General features: G+C 39.7%; 2 protein-coding genes and 1 long non-coding RNA gene across 6 annotated transcripts; 2 read left to right on the top strand and 1 right to left on the bottom strand.

Moving 5' to 3' along the window:
- The first annotated feature begins 691 nt into the window (after positions 1-691).
- LOC104420646 lies at positions 692-1,826 on the top strand. The gene is made up of 2 exons (XM_010032451.3): positions 692-981; positions 1,316-1,826. The coding sequence occupies exons 1-2, from the start codon at positions 844-846 to the stop codon at positions 1,745-1,747; spliced, it is 570 nt and encodes a 189-aa protein (XP_010030753.2). The 5' UTR covers positions 692-843; the 3' UTR covers positions 1,748-1,826.
- A 293-nt stretch (positions 1,827-2,119) lies between these two features.
- LOC104420656 (nuclear transport factor 2) lies at positions 2,120-8,451 on the bottom strand. 2 transcript variants are annotated; one of them, XM_010032472.3, is made up of 9 exons: positions 8,288-8,451; positions 5,951-6,136; positions 4,674-4,959; positions 4,383-4,588; positions 4,114-4,297; positions 3,871-3,992; positions 3,722-3,781; positions 2,714-2,777; positions 2,120-2,620 (listed from the first exon to the last, which is right to left on the bottom strand). In XM_010032472.3, the coding sequence occupies exons 2-9, from the start codon at positions 6,134-6,136 to the stop codon at positions 2,355-2,357; spliced, it is 1,374 nt and encodes a 457-aa protein (XP_010030774.1). In that variant the 5' UTR covers positions 8,288-8,451; the 3' UTR covers positions 2,120-2,354. The 2 variants fall into 2 exon arrangements, with proteins under 2 accessions (XP_010030774.1, XP_010030762.1); XM_010032460.3 differs by having other exon boundaries at positions 3,722-3,784.
- A 4,011-nt stretch (positions 8,452-12,462) lies between these two features.
- On the top strand, positions 12,463-15,936 carry LOC104420680. Of its 3 annotated transcripts, XR_001983871.2 has the most exons (4): positions 12,463-12,642; positions 13,776-13,910; positions 14,421-14,608; positions 15,371-15,936. It is a non-coding gene; the product is annotated as an uncharacterized LOC104420680 (long non-coding RNA). The 3 variants fall into 3 exon arrangements; XR_720894.3 differs by lacking the exon at positions 14,421-14,608; XR_005548049.1 differs by lacking the exons at positions 13,776-13,910; positions 14,421-14,608.
- Positions 15,937-17,723: the final 1,787 nt, after the last annotated feature.

Below are 17,723 nucleotides of genomic sequence, written 5' to 3' on the forward strand. Positions count from 1 at the left end.
TCCAGATTAATTATTTTATTTGAACAGTTTTTACAAATATAAGAACATTAGTTTAAGCTGAAAATCAAAAGGGAGGACATGAACAATATTCGATTTGATGGATGGGGAACTTTAGATCAACCTTAAGTTCACGACACAGTGAGAACTCATGCGCTTGTGACAGATAGAGAACTTTGGATCAATCGTGCTATCATACTCCGTGATATTCGTCAATTGGAGTTCATTGCAACATTTTAATTATCGAAATGGATCGCGATAAACAAACAATGTCTAGACAAAATGTCGGGCCGATTCACCTAATAGACAAAATGCATGGGTACGGACAAGCAATTTCTTTCTTGACATATTTATGGAATCATGGGTGATCAGGTTCGATTTTTTAGACCTGATTATCAATTGGGTCATAATTAATGTCCCACATCTAGAACAAGTATCGCATGCACTCGATACTAGTGAGTCTACTCAATATCAACCATCAAATCATGACAGTCTCATGTAAATCTCAGCAATTCGATGGTTGAGATGGACTGGGCTCACGGAGATTGGGCGGACATTAGAATTTCTCCCCACGTTTGGGCTGGGCCTTTAGCCGAGTTGGCTTCTTGCGTGGAATGGGAGCCGCCCAATCGGTGCAGGCCACGTAAGATCGCAAGCTGATCCACGCGATCCCTGGTCTGTTCCCCCTCGTGGGTGGAGGAGCGTCCATCATTCATCGAGGCTGAGGTCCTCAGCTGTTCTTCTGGAAGTGTTTCACCAAAAAGAAGACACTCCCCCATCGCTCAGATCCTCAAACCCCATATAAGATTCTGAATTCTACCTATCGAGAGAGAAGGGAAGATTCCGATGGAAGCCGCGTCGACCGGAATCTCGGCGAGTGTCGCTCTCTCCGGCAATGCAGTCAGGGCAAGAACCGGGCTCGTCCGAGCCATGGCCGCTCAGAAGCCCTTGCCCTCCACCGCCAAGACCGTCGGCTCCAGGAAGGTCAGTCCCGACCCCATTGTTTCTGGAATTCAGCATAGTTTTTCTTCTGTATGGTACTCCAAAACATACATCAATGTCTGAACAGTGAAAAGTTGGTGTTGGCATTTGTTGTTGTGGTGAAATTATCACAGCAAGTTTCTAGACAACATGAATTACATGTCGAACTATGCAAAAAGTTTAGCTAGAGGCAATCGAAGTAGCTTCGTTTAGGTGGAAACGATTGATTAGAGGCGAGAAGAGAGTTGCCCGATGACGCGAATGCGAAGCGCAAGCGATGATGCCTAGCGGCGTTTCGGCTTGCGGTAACTGACCTCAGACGCTTTCGAATATGCAGAATGGAACGGTGGTGTTCCCTCTCGGAGAACCAGGACCGAAGACCATCTCTTCAAACAACAATGGGCCACCAATCAAGCTGCTGACAAGAGTGGAGCAACTGAAGCTGCTCACCAAAGCGGAGAAGGCAGGCCTGCTCTCGGCGGCCGAGAAGTTCGGCCTCTCCCTGTCGTCAATCGAGAAGTTGGGTCTCCTCTCAAAGGCCGAAGAGCTCGGAGTCCTCTCGGCTGCCACCGACCCGGCCACCCCGGGTGCTCTGTTCACGCTCAGCCTCGGCTTGCTGCTGCTCGGCCCTGCTTGCGTGTACCTGGTCCCTGAGGACTACCCCTGGGAAGTAGCTGCTCAGGTTCTTGTAGCTTTGCTTTCTGTGGTAGGCGGGTCTGCCGCCTTCGCCGCATCAAATTTGGTGTCCAACTTGCAAAATTCACAATGATTTCAGTCACCTGGATTTGTAAGCGAAACTAGGGACGTGTTCCCGCGAGTTTAATCAAGAGCGACTGTCTTTGCATCACCATCCCGACCTTCGTCTTTCGCAAAATCGATGTTCAAAAAAAGACATCTCCGTCATCCGGTCACCTTGTGGAGTTGCAACGTGCAACTCAAAAGCCAAAACAAAAGCGAAAGGCAAGTCGGATATGATCAGAAGAAGTTTCCATGTCTGGACAAGCATAGCGGTACAGATGAGCATGTAAATGGCGCCGCATCAAACGTGCAAGGCCAAGGGGGCAACTGACATTGCAAACATGGGAACGAATTCCCTTTCCCCGTGACCGAGTAACAAAGATTATAAAGCAACAGCAGGACAAGGAGTGGGGAAAGAAAAACAAATTAGTGACATGTTGCAGAAGAATATATAATCACAAAATCACCTCTCCTGTCACATAAGCTCTTATGAAATGCCCCAGCCCCAAAATTAGTTCTTATCACAAGCAGTCACAATTACCAAAGGGTAAGCAGGAAAGGGGAAAATAATCGCTTCCACTTAACTCCTCATCTTTTGTACTGCCAAAAAAATTGGTCTCTCAAAATGTGCATCCTAGTCATGTTGAAGGAGGCCCAGAGCTGCGGTTTCCACCGCCTTGACGACCACCTCTGCCTAATCCGTTCTGATTAACCCGTTGATAAGTTTCACCACCACGTCCTCCCGAGCCTCTCGGGCGACCTGAATAGTCACCCTGAGTTCTGAACTCGTTCCTACCGTAGCCCCTACCACCACTGTAGTTTCCGCGCCCCCTAAAGCTGTCACTGCGCAGATATCCGCCTCTATTAGAGTACCTGCCTCTACTGCCGCTGCTATTTCCAGTAACTGCAGAATGAAAGTGGCTTATCAGGGTTGTTTAACTTGGTCTATCACACAGAGAAGCCAAATATTATAATTTGTGGAACAAACACAACTTACCTCGAGTAGTAGTTCTTTTCACTTCAACGACTGCATTATGGTCCCCTATGGCAATTGGAGATGCCTGAAATTATTTTGATCGTATGCAATCAGTATCATAGTACACAAACCAAATACAGGCTCTAACAGGCGAGAAAAAGACCCCATGACTTTTTCTCTTAAGTATTATATGAAAAACCATTTTTTTACATGCTGTTGCTTCAGACGCTTTCAGTGTGCAACAAAACAAGTAAAGGAACCTCTAGTGCTCCTCAATTTGACTTCTCATCTATTTTCTCGCTCGTCTTTGAGGGGAAGAAAGGAGCTTCTTATACAATGACAAAAGAAACACCCACCTTCAAAAGGGGGGAAAAGAGGCATTACACAATCACCCAACCTAGCTGAGCAAGCTCAGGAAAGCAAATGGATCTTCAAAAAGAAGGTTTACACAAAACGAGTTTTTCGCAGTCCCTCTAGAAATCTATGATGGCAAAAGGGTAACATCACTGACCTTTAAAGTACAAATATTGCAGCCATCGTTTCTCACAAGCTCAGAAACAAAGATGGAAGGAAAAGAATCTTAACCAAGGAGTTAGACTATTGATCTGCAAGTAGATGCCAGCAATTTGGATGCTGCACACTTACAATTGATAAAGTTCGTGTAGAAGACAAACCATGTATTTCTAATCCATGAAATTGTCATGACCCAACTCATCCAGATGTAGGCATCGCTATCAGATTGGCAGGATATATCTCTCCTATCTCTCAAAGTTTATATGCCAGAAGTATTCGTTAGTTTAGGTCCAACAATCTTACAATGGCTCAAATGAACAGCCCTTCCATATCAAATCCTTTTTATCTTAATGCATAGAGATCTCTGTAAGCCAAGAATCTCTCTGTGTCACATTATTTTTTTTTCTTGATGAAATCAGCTAAGACAGAAACATATCACACTAAATCATAAAACAGAGAAAAACTATGCGGAGAAATCAGTAAAATATGAAACTAACAGAAAGCCATATCAAGTACCTGAAGTGCACTATGCATGGAACTCAATGCTTCAAACTCAACAAAACCAAAGCATGAACCCTGCTGTTAAAATACGGAACACAACAGGAGCCATGTAAGAACAATAGAATACTCAAAAGCACTGCATAAAACAGTTATATGAAGCATACCTTAGCACTACGGACTTGGATGCCATTAGGTTTTATGGACCCAAATTTTCTGAACTCTTCCTCAAGTAGTTCAACTGTTGCATTGTAAGGCAAGTTCCGTATATATATCGAGTGGCCTTCAACTGTTAATGCAAAGAAAACGTATTGGTTAATAACATAACTGGAGAAGGTAAAGTATACTGGACCAGGTTCTCTTTTAACAAGAGCTTCTAAGTTAATACACTGAGCAAAAGCAATAGATACCTTCTTCATTATGGTTGCTGCTTTCAGGAGCATTATCACTAACCGGAGCCGATGTGACGGGAGCACTGGGTTTTGCAGGTGCAGAAACAGTCAACTGCTGCACATTGCTTGTAGCTCCAACAGCCGCTCTACTGGGAGGTACATGAACAGAGCGAGATGCTGCATTACTTTGTATTGCTTTAAGCTACATAGATACAGCATTCAGCGTTAAACTTTAAAAAGGACACGCTTCTGAACAGTGTAAAAAAAGAACTTCAGAACCAACTCACAATGGCGGCATATGTCTTTGGAGTATCATCCTCAGCTGCAGGAGTGGATTCTGCAGCTTTATGAACTGGGGATTCGATGGTCTCTTCTTCAATCACAGAGCCTTCATTATCTGAGGGATCACAGACTTCAGCAACATTATCAAGATCTTCCTCCTCAATGGCAATCTCAGGCTCAGCAGCAACTTGATCTGGAGCATTTATGGTCCCTGAACACCACAAAGGAAATATACCATTAAAGATGAAAAGAACTTCTACCAAGAAATAAATCATACAAAGAGGAAAGAAACCCACCAAGTTCAGGGGTCAACGCAACAGCTGGAGCATTTTCAGTTGTGCCATTGGCCAATAATTCAGTTTCCCCAACATACCTAAAAACATCATTCAGGACAAAGTAACCTTTATCTTGAGGAGCTAAAAAGAATGTCTGAGTAAACTTCCTTTTGGCATTATCCCTTCCAGTCAGACACCCGGTGACAAGAACAATCACCCCATTTGCATGAGACTCTTGTGCATCAGCAGTTTTTATCTCCACTGTATAGTCTTTGTAATTCAGGGACAAAATCTTCTCATTGATAGCCTGCTCCATAAAGAACATTGCAGTCTATTAATCCACATGTTAACTCCTTTATAAACTGCCAGTACTAACTAAAGTTAATGTTCAAGTAATGACTAGAATGAACATTTTGCAAAAGCTCAGGAACTCCTGGTGCCTTTACCCAAAAGAATATTGACGAATAACATCCACCTACCCATATTCGGTGGTTCATGAGTGATGAAGAATTTGAGTAATTAAAACATCCATTTGGGTCCAAACCGATGGTTAAGAAAAAAATGAAACTATTGCATTCAAGAACGCTTAAACTACTTGGGTTTACTGTCTCTTTCACTATCACCTAGAACCTTTTCATTTTAAATTACTTGAATGCACTTGTAAATTGTTTACACCTTCTTCAATTTTGAAAAGAGCTTGGTCATGCAGCAGGAATAGTAGCATTGTATGTATGTTAACTCCGTGCCTATAACTTATGCAGAAAATAGAATATATCAGCATTCAAAATAATCCATAATCCAAATGAGCTAACATGTCAAGGGACAATGTAGACTATGCATTTGGCAGAAAAAAGTGAGGTAAGTTCACACTCCAATCCTAACTAACAGCAATTAGTTTCTCACACAGTGGAAGCTGGAATTTTAAACAAAAAGAGATCAACCCCAAAAGAGCATACTTATACAAGCAATTAAAAACGCCACTTATATACAACCCTGAGTGAAATTAACATACAAATTTAGAATAACACCAGGAACTTAGAGGTAGTAGTTTCATACAGCCTGTACATGTTACTGATTTACAACCCTGGTGAAAATAACAAGCAACTAGCAGATAACAACAGAAACTTAGGTGCAATGGTTTCACACAGCATTTCACAAGACTAAACTTTTCTATATCAATGACTTACAAAAATCTGATCAACAAAAACAGGATGCGCAGCAATGACTGTCAATGAACAGTTGATTTTGGTAAACAAGCAGCAGGAAAAAACAAAAGTTTCAGTCATTTGTGGGCATACTTGCATTGTTGTGACTTTAGTCATCACACCGTTAGCATCTGGTCGGCTCAGCAAACTTGAATCCTGGTAAAATCTATGCACCATTTCAGGGGACTGGTGAAGGATATGATAATATTGCTCCACAAAAGCATTGCCGACTACCTCCGCACTAGGCGGAGCAGCAGGAGTTGGTTCCTGTATTGCCATCTACACCAAAAATGAAATGTTAGAAGCAGAAAACATCAGTTTGACATATATGAATTTTTTATCAGCCATCCATGTCAACTCTTCTCATATAATGCCGGCTGCCACATCTATTCAGTATGTGTCACAATGCAAACTTATTTGAGCTGACTACAACAGCAGGACTTGCTTCCTGCATTGACACCCTCCTTTCTTACAACACTCGGTTATCAATTATCAAATTGTTCGTGATCTTTTCTGTTTTTCATACAAAACCATCACATAGTGATCATGGTGTTCCTCTCAATTAAACCTTCATTCTGTTCTAGTTTCAGCTAAGTTGCAGGATATGCGGCCGTAGATGAATAGCTCGTACTTTTGGCATCGTTAGACTGGGCCTAAGGTACCCCTACCCCATTTGAATTAGGATCTTGGCTTTATTTTATTTTATTTTGTTTATAGTTGAGCCGAAGTGTTCCTCTCCCTTTGCCATGTGACAATGGTCGGATAGAATTTCTCCTCGGATTTAACCACTTGCACAAAGCAGAGCTCCAAATTTCAGTTTCATCACGCGGCAATGGTTTTGAAAACAAATAGGTCTAAGATAGCGTGAAATTCAATTGTAACCTAGAATAGAGAGACTAATTCAGGATTCTCAAACAAGCGCACGATCCCCCACCTCCATTCCCACATAAAGAAATGGAACTGATGAGTTCACAGCTGTGAAATTCCCGAACTGCAACATGATGATTGATAAGAAAACAAAGAGACATCAAGAGGGCATTTTTTTTCATTCATTTTAAGAAGAAAGCCAACAGGGCCTTTTGGTCCGGCTTAAAGCCAAGCCAGACACTGCCTAAACATGCTTAAACAAAATGCAATTCCATATTCGGATCACTAATATGACTTGTTAATGAATGATCAAAGAATCAACATGGAAAGGGTACACAGGAGAAACTAAGAAAAATTAGACCAGCACAATGTAAAAAAAAAAAAAAACTGGCCATATCAACTTATTCAAACAATTTCTAGCTTCATCCCAAAAATGTGGATGTCCGGATGAATAGCAACTCAAAACAGCACTTCAATTTCTAGCTTTATCCCAAAAATGTGGGTATAAGTATGAATAGCTACTGAAAACAGCACTTTCCAGCCTATACTTAAGAACTATATGTGTGGGCAGTCACAATTATGAACAACCAGGCAATTAGATGTAATGAGCACAAACATTCACTGCTCTATGTCATTGGTTATGTATGAGGATAACCCAGAGTTTGTGAAGATCGCGCAAAATCAGAAGACCTTTCATTCTAAAAGACAATTCGTCAGGGATGAAACACAAACCTCCATCAAACATACCTTACAAAGCCAAGATAATAATCATAGAATAGCAAACAAAACAAAAACAACAAAAGTAGACTGCTAAAGCTACATGGGCCATGCAAACATTCAAAGGAAAATCCTTTCCCTCAATTGCTGTTCATGATGTCGCAGTCTGCTTACATCTTATGTTGTGCGGTTTACTAGGAACAAGAGCTCGCAAGACTCTTCTTTTTCTGTTAACACCGATACTATCGCAATGATGATCAAAAGGGCAGTTAGAAGGATCAGCACTTTGTGCGGAGAACAGGATGGAAATATATATAGAAAGACACGGAACCCTGTAGAGGTACTCCTAAATCCTCCATAAGCACGTAGCAGGTTTTCCTCTCCTGCATTTCTTGTGAATACAATTCCAGCCTATCGAATAAAAAAAAAGAAGAAGAAGAAAGAAACAGCCAAAGTTCAAACCTTTTCCCATCAACCCAACTCGCCAACACGATCCGTCGATCACCCAATACACGCTGGCGCAAACCGAACCCGGAATCGAAGCTAAATTCAGGCGCGCCGCATTCGCGCAACCAAGAATCGGCGCGCGGCTCTAGGGATCGGGGTACGGATCCTAACTCTAGCCGCGCGAACGAACCCTAAACCGCGAATCGGCCGTGAACCCGCGAAAACCCTCGAACGATACCGGCGAAAGGGACCGGCTCCGACCCCCCTGCATCGACCGATCAAGATTCCGATCCGGCGGGATCACGGACCGCAATGAGATCGAGTCGGACCGGGGAAGCGAGACGGGAACCTCGGCAAACCAAAGGAAGAAATGGGGATCTAGAGCTCGCGAAAGGGTACCTGGTTCGGCGATCCGGCTGAGATTTGGAGCGAGCGAGGAAGCGAACGAGCTAGAGAGAGAAAGAGAGAGAGAGAGAGAGAGAGAGAGAGTTGCTTTGGTTTGAAGAGGGCAGGCAGAGAGCAAAGGGACAGAACAGCGATCAAGCTTTGAGGAGAATGGAAATTTTGTCAAGAAAAGGGACAAAAGCAATTAGCAAGTGCCTAGAGAAATCATTTTAATGATTTTTTTAATGATTTTGATCGAATTCATTTTTCTTAATAAAATTGGATCTTTTTTCCTTCTATTTTTTCCAATAATAAAATTGGATGTTTTGCTTTGGGTCGCATAATAAAATTGGATGTCGAAAGTGGGGTTAGACCGAGGGGATTATTTATGGGAAGTTTGCTTTTTGGGCCTCTCGTTTATTTTTTTTATTTTTGTTTCTATTAAGGATTGATTCTCACAACTTGCGCATCGTGTTGCCTTTCCTTTTTTGCCTACGCAAAAATGGGCAAGAAAGGAAAGGGTTGCCTTACCTAAATAAAGAATGAGAAAGAAAAAAGATGAAACATTGTGTTTTCTAAGCAGACAAAAGATGAACTTTTCGAGTGGGATTAGCACTAAATGATTGCTCAAGATCCGCACATTTTAAGCAATTTCCTTTTCCTCACATGTTGGATTCTCGTTGGCAAGAGAATTGAATGGATTTACATTGTTTCCTTTTTTAAAAAGATAACCATTTTTGTTTTTATCGATTTTGCTCCGAAAATTGCGCACAACCACCTCAGTTTTTGAGTTGGAAATCTTTATGGAGTTTGTAATAGATCGGATGATTGAGTAATTTCATCATGGGTGTGGTATCCAATAATTTCCTCATGCACAAAATTACAATTGAGTATTTCTCACTCGACACTTGCTTTTGTGACTTTTTCACATACACACTAGGAGCTTTGTTTGACAAAACTAATAAGCAAGTACTGAAGAATTTAAGTATTGACTTTTAAGTGTTGGTAATAAAAACAAAATACCGTTTGATGCTATTTAAGAATTGATAAGTGAGAGATTATGGGTTTCGTACTATAAATGAACTTGCAATCATTAGGTAGGTGACAACAGTTTAATTGGCATCAATTGCTCTTTTCTCCTACTAACTGAATTATGTAGTCCCCTTCCTTACTTACCTCACTAAGTGTCGTTTTAACATTAATTGAATCCTTTAAGTCAATGTTAGTTATAGTAATCAAACAAGCTTAATCTTAGTGAGTGCTGATTTTGTAATTTTCGGCAATTATTGGATTATCAAATAACCCTACATCTTTCCTATATTATTATAAGAAGAGATAATGCAAATTACTAGATATTGAGTCATCGTGGGCATGCTACATGACATGGTCAACAATGAAATGTGGACAATTTTAGGCAAACAAATTGATGTCGTTTTGCTTTAAATTTTGAATTTGCTTTTTTTCCTTTATTTTTTTACTTTTCATCTTCACCTTCTTCAAATGAACATTACCACTATCTTCATGTTCCTATTAAAATACTGATCGGGTAATTTTCCTTCTCACATTCTTCCAATTAAGTATTGCTTCATTAATTTGTAATGTCCAAACTTTCAACTCTTATTATGTTAACTTTCAAAGAGAATAAATAAAAATGAATATCATGAATTTATTAATGACAATAGTTTTAATTCAAGTAAAACTATATCCTCGAATGATGCAAATCTATCTTCAAATGGTATGGTGTATTTAAGTCAACAGGATGTATCTAACATACAATGAAGGAAGTGGTAATAGTTTATTTGATTTAGCAAAACCTCAAATTTACATATTTATGTTTTATACATATGAAATTGAATTATTCTAACATGTTTTGCTTTCAATCTTACATGCCAGATAGTATTTAAACGAGGAATGAGGAGAGATGGTCTCGAGTGTTAACTAGCGAGATTGAATTACAATGTCTTTTAGAGAATCTAATATTTTATTAAATTCACATACTGTAAAATTAAAATACAATTGGATTCATCAAGAAGCTAGCATTATTCAAACTCTACTTTTCTGATTTTTCAATGACAAGTCCATTGTAGTCAGTCTCAAGTTTAAAATTTCATGACACATTTTATATGGCTGATTCTAAAATGTCTTTCCTTAGTAATTTTTATTAGGAGTGTGCATGGTCTAAGTGGGCAGTTCCCGATTTAGTGGCTAAGGACTAGTTCCGAAAAATTGAAACTATAATCCACTCATTAGTTGCATGGATCCACTTAGAAATCGGATCGTCGGTCTGGTCCGGTTCCCGAGTGGATTCATGGAACCAGTCTCATCAATAATAATATCATTTTTAAAATCCCGTCACGAGTATTCTAGCCCGAGGGGGTTCCTAGGTTTCTCGAAAGCTCGATTTTGATGTAAAACAACTTTGGTTTTCCACTAAAATTGCCGGTTCTTTGCCTAACCTATTCTTCTTCTCCTCTTCTTGCTTCTTTGCGTGCTTGCTTTTTGCCCACTAACTGCTTGGCATTTTGTCAAGGTGTGTGCTTTGGACTTTTCAGCTTTAGGATTAGGACCTCTCCATCTAGTTTGACTGGCATGATATTAGATTACCCACTTTAATTACTTTTTTAAATTATTTGATTTGGGTTAATTATTTAATTTGGTTTGTTAATTAGTAATTTTATTTTTTTAATATTAAAAATTAATATATTATTATTATATAATCGTCCGGTCCGAGTGGGCGGGTAGATGGATCCGCTCATGGAACAGGGAACTGGACTAGTACCCACCAGTTCTCATAAATTAGAACCAGGAACTGGATTGGTTCCCTAAAAAACCATCAGTTCCGAGCGGTTTTAGTCTGATTTCGGATAGTTCCAGTCCGGTTTCGGGTGGTCTGAGTGGGTTGTTCTTTTGCACACCCCTAATTTTTATGCTTAGTAGATAACAACCCAATAATTATACATATTCAACAATTATTTTTGTTAATAACAACAATGAGTGCAAATATATATGCACTGGTAACGTAATTAGTTTATAAAAATAACACTATATCCTTTATTTTGATTTTGATGAATTTTCTCCTTTTCGATTTTTATTAACTCCATAGTTGATGGATCCAATACCAAAATTTGATCTTCAAAGCCTAATAGTGGCCCAAAGGCCCACTCATTGAAGCCCATAACCAACAAATAAAAAATAAATTCAAGAAACAAATAAAAGGAGAAAATGATAGAAATTGTTTATGAATTTTGGTTCAATATATAATATTGCATTTGAACTTTTAACTCATTCAATATGATTCCTTAACTTTGATTAAATATGTAATATTATTTTCTGAATTTTTAATTTATTTGACATGATCAAATGATTAATGAAGTCCTTAAACTACATGAAATTGCTTAAAAGTTCATAAACTATATCAAATATTTACTAATAATTTATGAATCATATTGAATAAATTAAACATTTAAGAGCGATATTACACACTGAATTATAGTTTATGGATCATATTACAAAAATTGAAAATTTAAGGACGGTATTATTTATTGGGCAATGGAGCAGGTCAACTAGAGTAGCATATTGGGCCACAGCTTAACGACCATATCACAAATATTAAAAATTTATGGACAATATTTTATATTTGAATAATAAATAAAAACTCCAACCGATACATCAGAACAAATTTATCCATAATTAATTTTTTTACTACAAAAAATCACAAACTAATATACATTTGACAAATTTACAAAAACTAGTATACTTATAACAAATTTACTCTCTATTATATTAATTTTCATGAAATTTTATAATTATTAATTTGAATAACACATGAAAATTGATTGGTGTATCCGTTTAGGATTTTACTTTTCGTTTGTTGCGGTTATGCAATTTTTATGATTTAACGAATAATATATTTATCGCGGATGTATCAATTTAACGTATAATATATTTGTCACAGATGTATCAATTTATGATTTTTTTATGATGGAATAAATTAGTTTGGGATAAATACATCACAAATGTATCAGTTTGAGATTTTTATGGTTAGTTGGAATAAATTTATCAGATATATACCAATTTGATATTTTTCATGATCAAAGAATTAATTTGAAATAAAATTGTCATACCTATATAACTTAGAATTTTTAAGGGTATTAATCCTTTTATATTAGACCAATGTACAGGGACTTCTGTGCGATTATCCCAAAAATAAACAATGCGCATCGTCACTGTCAGTCAGTGGAGCCGCTCGGTCCAGGTCGTACCTCTCGGCCATGGTGGATTCCAGTCTTCGCGCTTCCGATGAACCCGCCGGACGTCGTTGACCGGCGACGCCTCCAGTGCTTCCTCGAGCGCGCCCCCGTCTAAGAAAGGTACAGAAAACTGCGAAATCTCTCAACTTTTTTCCCGTTTCGGGTCTCCTTGTAGCTCGCTCGTTGCGTGGTCGGAATTCCCGCCTGTCGCGCCGTATCGAGGAGCCACGCTCGATCAATGCCGCATCTTTTTCGGACCCAGATGGCGATCATAAGCAATGTGGAGTTTCGCCGCGTCCTGGTCTGAGTCGTTGTCTGCCGAATCGTGGGTCGTTTGGTTCTTGCGGTTTCGTGGGCTTCCGATGGTCTGGGATGCTTTGAATTCCGTACGTTAAAGGATCGAGCGGGACCAACCCGCGTCGATCCGGGGTCTCGACATTGCCTGGATGTTCATACAGAGGTCATGAGCATGAGGAGTAAACCTTAACCCGAGTCGCGGAGTCGCGGAATTCAATGTATAGTGATTTCCGTGGCTTGTGTCGGAGGACGGATTGCCATGATTGGTAACAATTAATGGTGCCGGAAAGTATGGAATGCCATACCAAAATGATGCTGGGAATGTTTCAAATGAGTGGATAAATAAAGGGTTTGGATACGGGGAATACGAAGAAAGAGACTAGGTGATCTGGGTCTCCCTTTGCCGAATCGCCACCTTAGTAGGATGACAAGGAGACGATTCCTATTGCCATGAAGGAACTTTATTCATTTACTCGAAAGATTCAGGGGTCTTACAGTTTTGTAAAGATAAAAGCATTGCAAAAAATAAAAATACACTTGCAGATCAAGAAAATATATTCTATTCCTTGAGATCAATCTCGAAATCTTCAATTAAGGAATTGTAATGTTCTTGCTCTGCGTCAATATTAATATTGTCTTGTTATGATTTGGACTTCTTTTTTTTTTTGTGTGTCTGCTCAACGGTTGTCATGGAGTTCACTTGATACGATTGTTCAATAATATGTTGACTACACAACTCTGTTCCTCCGCACCATCCTTTTTTCCCAGCCACCATTGTTTTCACACATCTTGACCATCTAATTTTGCTGGTACCGTTTCGAAATATCTGTAGTGGGGAGCATACACTGTTTCTGTTCCTTTTTTCATTTGGCCATATGTTTGTATGACCTGACCGTATTGATTTCCATAGACGATTGGCACACAGTCTTGTGTGAATTATGTTGTCTTATGTGAAGGTATCGCAAGTACTGTCAATATTGCAAATAGAATTTGTCTATGCAACAGTGGGTTTGGCAAGTCTGGAAGGATGGACTTTGATTTTGAAGGTTAAGGATGCTAGTCTTGCAGTGCAATTGAGAGGAAAGTGGCAGGTACTGCTGAACCCTTATAAGTCTGAATGGCTCATTGGTGAAATTTCTTGGTGTAGCTTGTGGACCACATAGATCAATTTGTTGATTCATCCTTTTAGTGGCATTCTCAGCCCAGTCTGTGTGGCTGGTTCCAGCTGAGTTATTTCTGAACAACTCTTCTTGAAATTTTGATTAGGAGGATGATGACATCAGAAAATACAAAGACAAGACCATACCCCATGCGTATTAATGAGACTAAGGCATGTGCTTGATAGACTGTTTACTCGGTTCCTTGTCTAAAACCTCTGAACTTACTGGAAAAAGTTCATTTGAAATTTCACGAGATTGCAGTGATATGTCTTTCGTTTTGCCATATTAAAGTCCTTTATTATGGCCTCCTAAAGCGTGGACAGCCTGGCAATGCAGTTGCCAACTTGTCAACTCTTTTATGATGGACCATCTTCAATTCTTCCCTGTTTTGCCTTTGAGTGACTTGGGTTCAGATAGTAAAGCCTTGCATTGTGTCGGCAGGAAATTGGGGTTGCAGGCTTTGTCTGTGCTGGTTTTCATCTTCCGTAATGGATACAGTTATCAGCTTACATAATATGGAATTATGATAATGGTCTATATCATGGGAATGGGACAATATCAAAACTAATCCCTAAGTTGCAGAGAAGTTCTCTTCACAGTCATGCTTATTATAAGAAGTTGAATTTGATGTAAGTTACTTGTCTTAACCATGGCACGTTACTTTTTTTCATTTTGATTTTTGAAGTTGTGCACTAGCCACTTTTTGATGCTAAGAAATGTAGCTGTTCAGCTTAAGTGCAGAAGTTATGGCAAAAAATTTGTGCTGCCTACATTTTCTGACGCAAATGATTTCAACCTCAGCCTCATGGCCAGTCCTTCAAGTTCTGTTGTACTACCTTATCTGCCTAAGAGTTATTGTCCTTCTCACATCGCATTGCCAAAAAAGCCCACCACTTTTCTTTCGCATGGCCTATTGATGGGATACTTCTGTAACAAGCTTAAATTTACTCTTGCCTCTTTGTTCTTGGGGTTACATGTTCATGTTTAAAGAAAAGCTCAAGGACAGTCATTGCGAACTTTTGAACTATGCTTGAGTGCCAACTCTTGACTGCATGGCACATCAAACCCCACAGTAGGAACCATACTTCTTGCTTTTTCCAAAACTTACAACTAATGATGCTTGCAAGCACACAAGATATCTCCATGCTAGTTCTACAAATGTGCTGAAAGTGCTCATTGGCTCTAATGTCTGCTTAAGAGAGGGATATTATTGTAATCTGCTGTCATCCATCCCTGGAATATATCTACTTCATTAGTAGTATCTGGAGGTTAACTACAAGAGTTTATCTTATTCAATTTCTTCAGTTCTTCTTACACAGTGCATCGCTAAAGTTTAGTAAGAGCAGTTTAAGTTCCCTCTCTGAGGATGATGCATTAATGATTTTGTGCAGGAGACTAAGACAGGTCCGAGGCCTGTTTCTTTCATCTACTAGAAGATAAAATGACGAAAGGCAGGGAGGACACATGGGGAGCAGAACCCATCAAAATGGATGAGCAGGACAGTGCAGCAAGCGACAGCATTTGTTACTTCTGGACCTCATTCTGATTGATCATTGACTTATGCTATATATGCAGCATATTGGGGCCTTAGCAACCGTCAGTGACTTAAAAGTCTTTTCTGAGCACATTGATTATATATGTACATCCTTGTGTACATTTTTACTTTTGTACATAGACATATATTTTTACTTTTCCTTCTCTGTTGATGAAAGAGTGCCAAATGAAAGCAACACTCGTGTTTTGAAGAAAAGTTTACCTGGCAGCAGCAGGAGTTCGAGCATTTCAGTCAGCTGTTTCACTGTGATTGACAATTTGTAAACTGGAAGTTAGCAGCTGGTGAAAGAGGGGTCCTTCTCCTGTTCATATAGAATTGACTGATGAACATGTAAAAGAGTCGACGTATTCCATAAGGGTTAAATCCTGATCATGTGGAATATGCTTAATTTTTTATTTTTCACTTTGCTCTGTATGGTGGGATATGCCGTTATCTTGCTGGGCATGCTTGTGTCGCTTAGAGTGAAGGTAAATGGTTGCAGCAAATCACGCCAATTGCCAATACTGGAAGATTATGTTGATCGATGATTCGATGATTGCCATCGTCATTATGTACTACGAGGAGAGAAGAGCATGGCGAGATGCGAAAAGTAATGCGACCTAGTTTCTCAATTTGTGTTCAGGAGAAAACAAAAGTTAATCAAGAATACTAAACTTTGTGCGTGACATTATGTCACTTTAGATATCCCAAGCGGGGCCGTCTAGGGTTTTTCAAGAAACTGATTCCGGTCGTTTGTAACTAAAATGCAAGGAGCAGTAGCACGCACACAGCAGAAAAGTTCTCAAAATGAATGATTCGGATCCATTTTTTTATGATCCAACGGCTATCATCTTACGGTTTATGGGGAGATATTAGAAGCACCTATTCTCTAAGCGTTTATACAATGGGTATCTGCGCATTTCTATGGGTAGCGACTTCTGATTGTCAAGTCTTTTTAGCAGAGGGAAATTTAGTAGCTTTGGAGGTAAACTGCAGAGAGGAAAGAGGTAATTCTGTTGTTTGTCTCCTCTGCTCCATCTGTGTAAGTATTTATGATCTGAACGCATTTGTCTTGCGCTAGATCACTGCTGGTTTACTCCTTGTTCTTTTCTGAGCTTTACCTGTCATTTTCTTGGGCATGTCATAGTAATGGCCATCAGAGAAGATGGGGACAGAAAGAGAGTAGGAAAAGCCAGAATCCACGGATGCTCCTTGAATTAGCAAACACCATGTACACATAAATACTTTAATGTATAAATACTTTTTTTTCCCCTTTTTTTATGCCATACCCTATGATTCTTTCATCATTTTGTTATTCCATATCCCAGTATCTATCCACCCCATTATTCCCTTCCAAGAGACAACTAGACTCTGGCTCTCTCTCTCCCTCTCGCTCTCCCCCTCTGATGCAACGATGAGTCATGATGATGACAGTGATGATGGTGACAGTAAGTTACGGGTAGAAGCATCTTGAGGTCCACACTTGCTGAACTTGATTTAACAAACATCTTTCTGTTTGAAAGGCTCGATATCAGCACCTATGTATGAGAGTTTCTAGGTGGTGTAGATTCTAGGTGGTGTTCTACAAGGAGATCTTGCTTTCACTTAGATGAGAAGGGTCAAATTTAATCGCTGGGTAAGTACAATATTAGTGCCAAAAGTTATGTACGGTGTTCATTTTGATGCCAAAAGTTTCCGTTTGATCATTTAAGTGTCAAATCGGATAAAAAACGATCACTTTAGTGCCATCGGCAAGAGATTTCGATCAGATTAATTACGTGACTTTTATATTAAAAAAAAAAAAATTGCGATGGCTTTTAAACAATGATGTTTTCTATTCTCCTCAAGAAACATTGTCATTTTGCCATCATATATGGACATCCTTGCAAAAATGACGCCGTATAGCTCATATGTGGATTGAAATTAAGGTTTCTTTATCTTCGCCACTCGACCACCGTTGTTCGCCCGCCATTGCTTAGCCACCGTCGCTCGGCCACCATCGTAATTGCTCAACCAGGTGAGTGAGGGGAGACTGAGATTTTTGCTCAAGTAAGAAGTGGCTCAAGCAAGAAGTGGCAGGAAGAATAGGAGGTAAGGGCGGAGGAGGAGGAGGAAGAAGAGGGGTCGAAGGTGTCACTGCTGGTGTGCTGGTGGTGGTGGCGGTGTCGTTGCTAGTGCCGTTGCTGGTGTTGTTGCTGGTGCCATTCGCT

The sequence above is a fragment of the Eucalyptus grandis genome, chromosome 2, assembly GCF_016545825.1.
Source record: "Eucalyptus grandis isolate ANBG69807.140 chromosome 2, ASM1654582v1, whole genome shotgun sequence".
Lineage (NCBI taxonomy): Eukaryota > Viridiplantae > Streptophyta > Magnoliopsida > Myrtales > Myrtaceae > Eucalyptus > Eucalyptus grandis.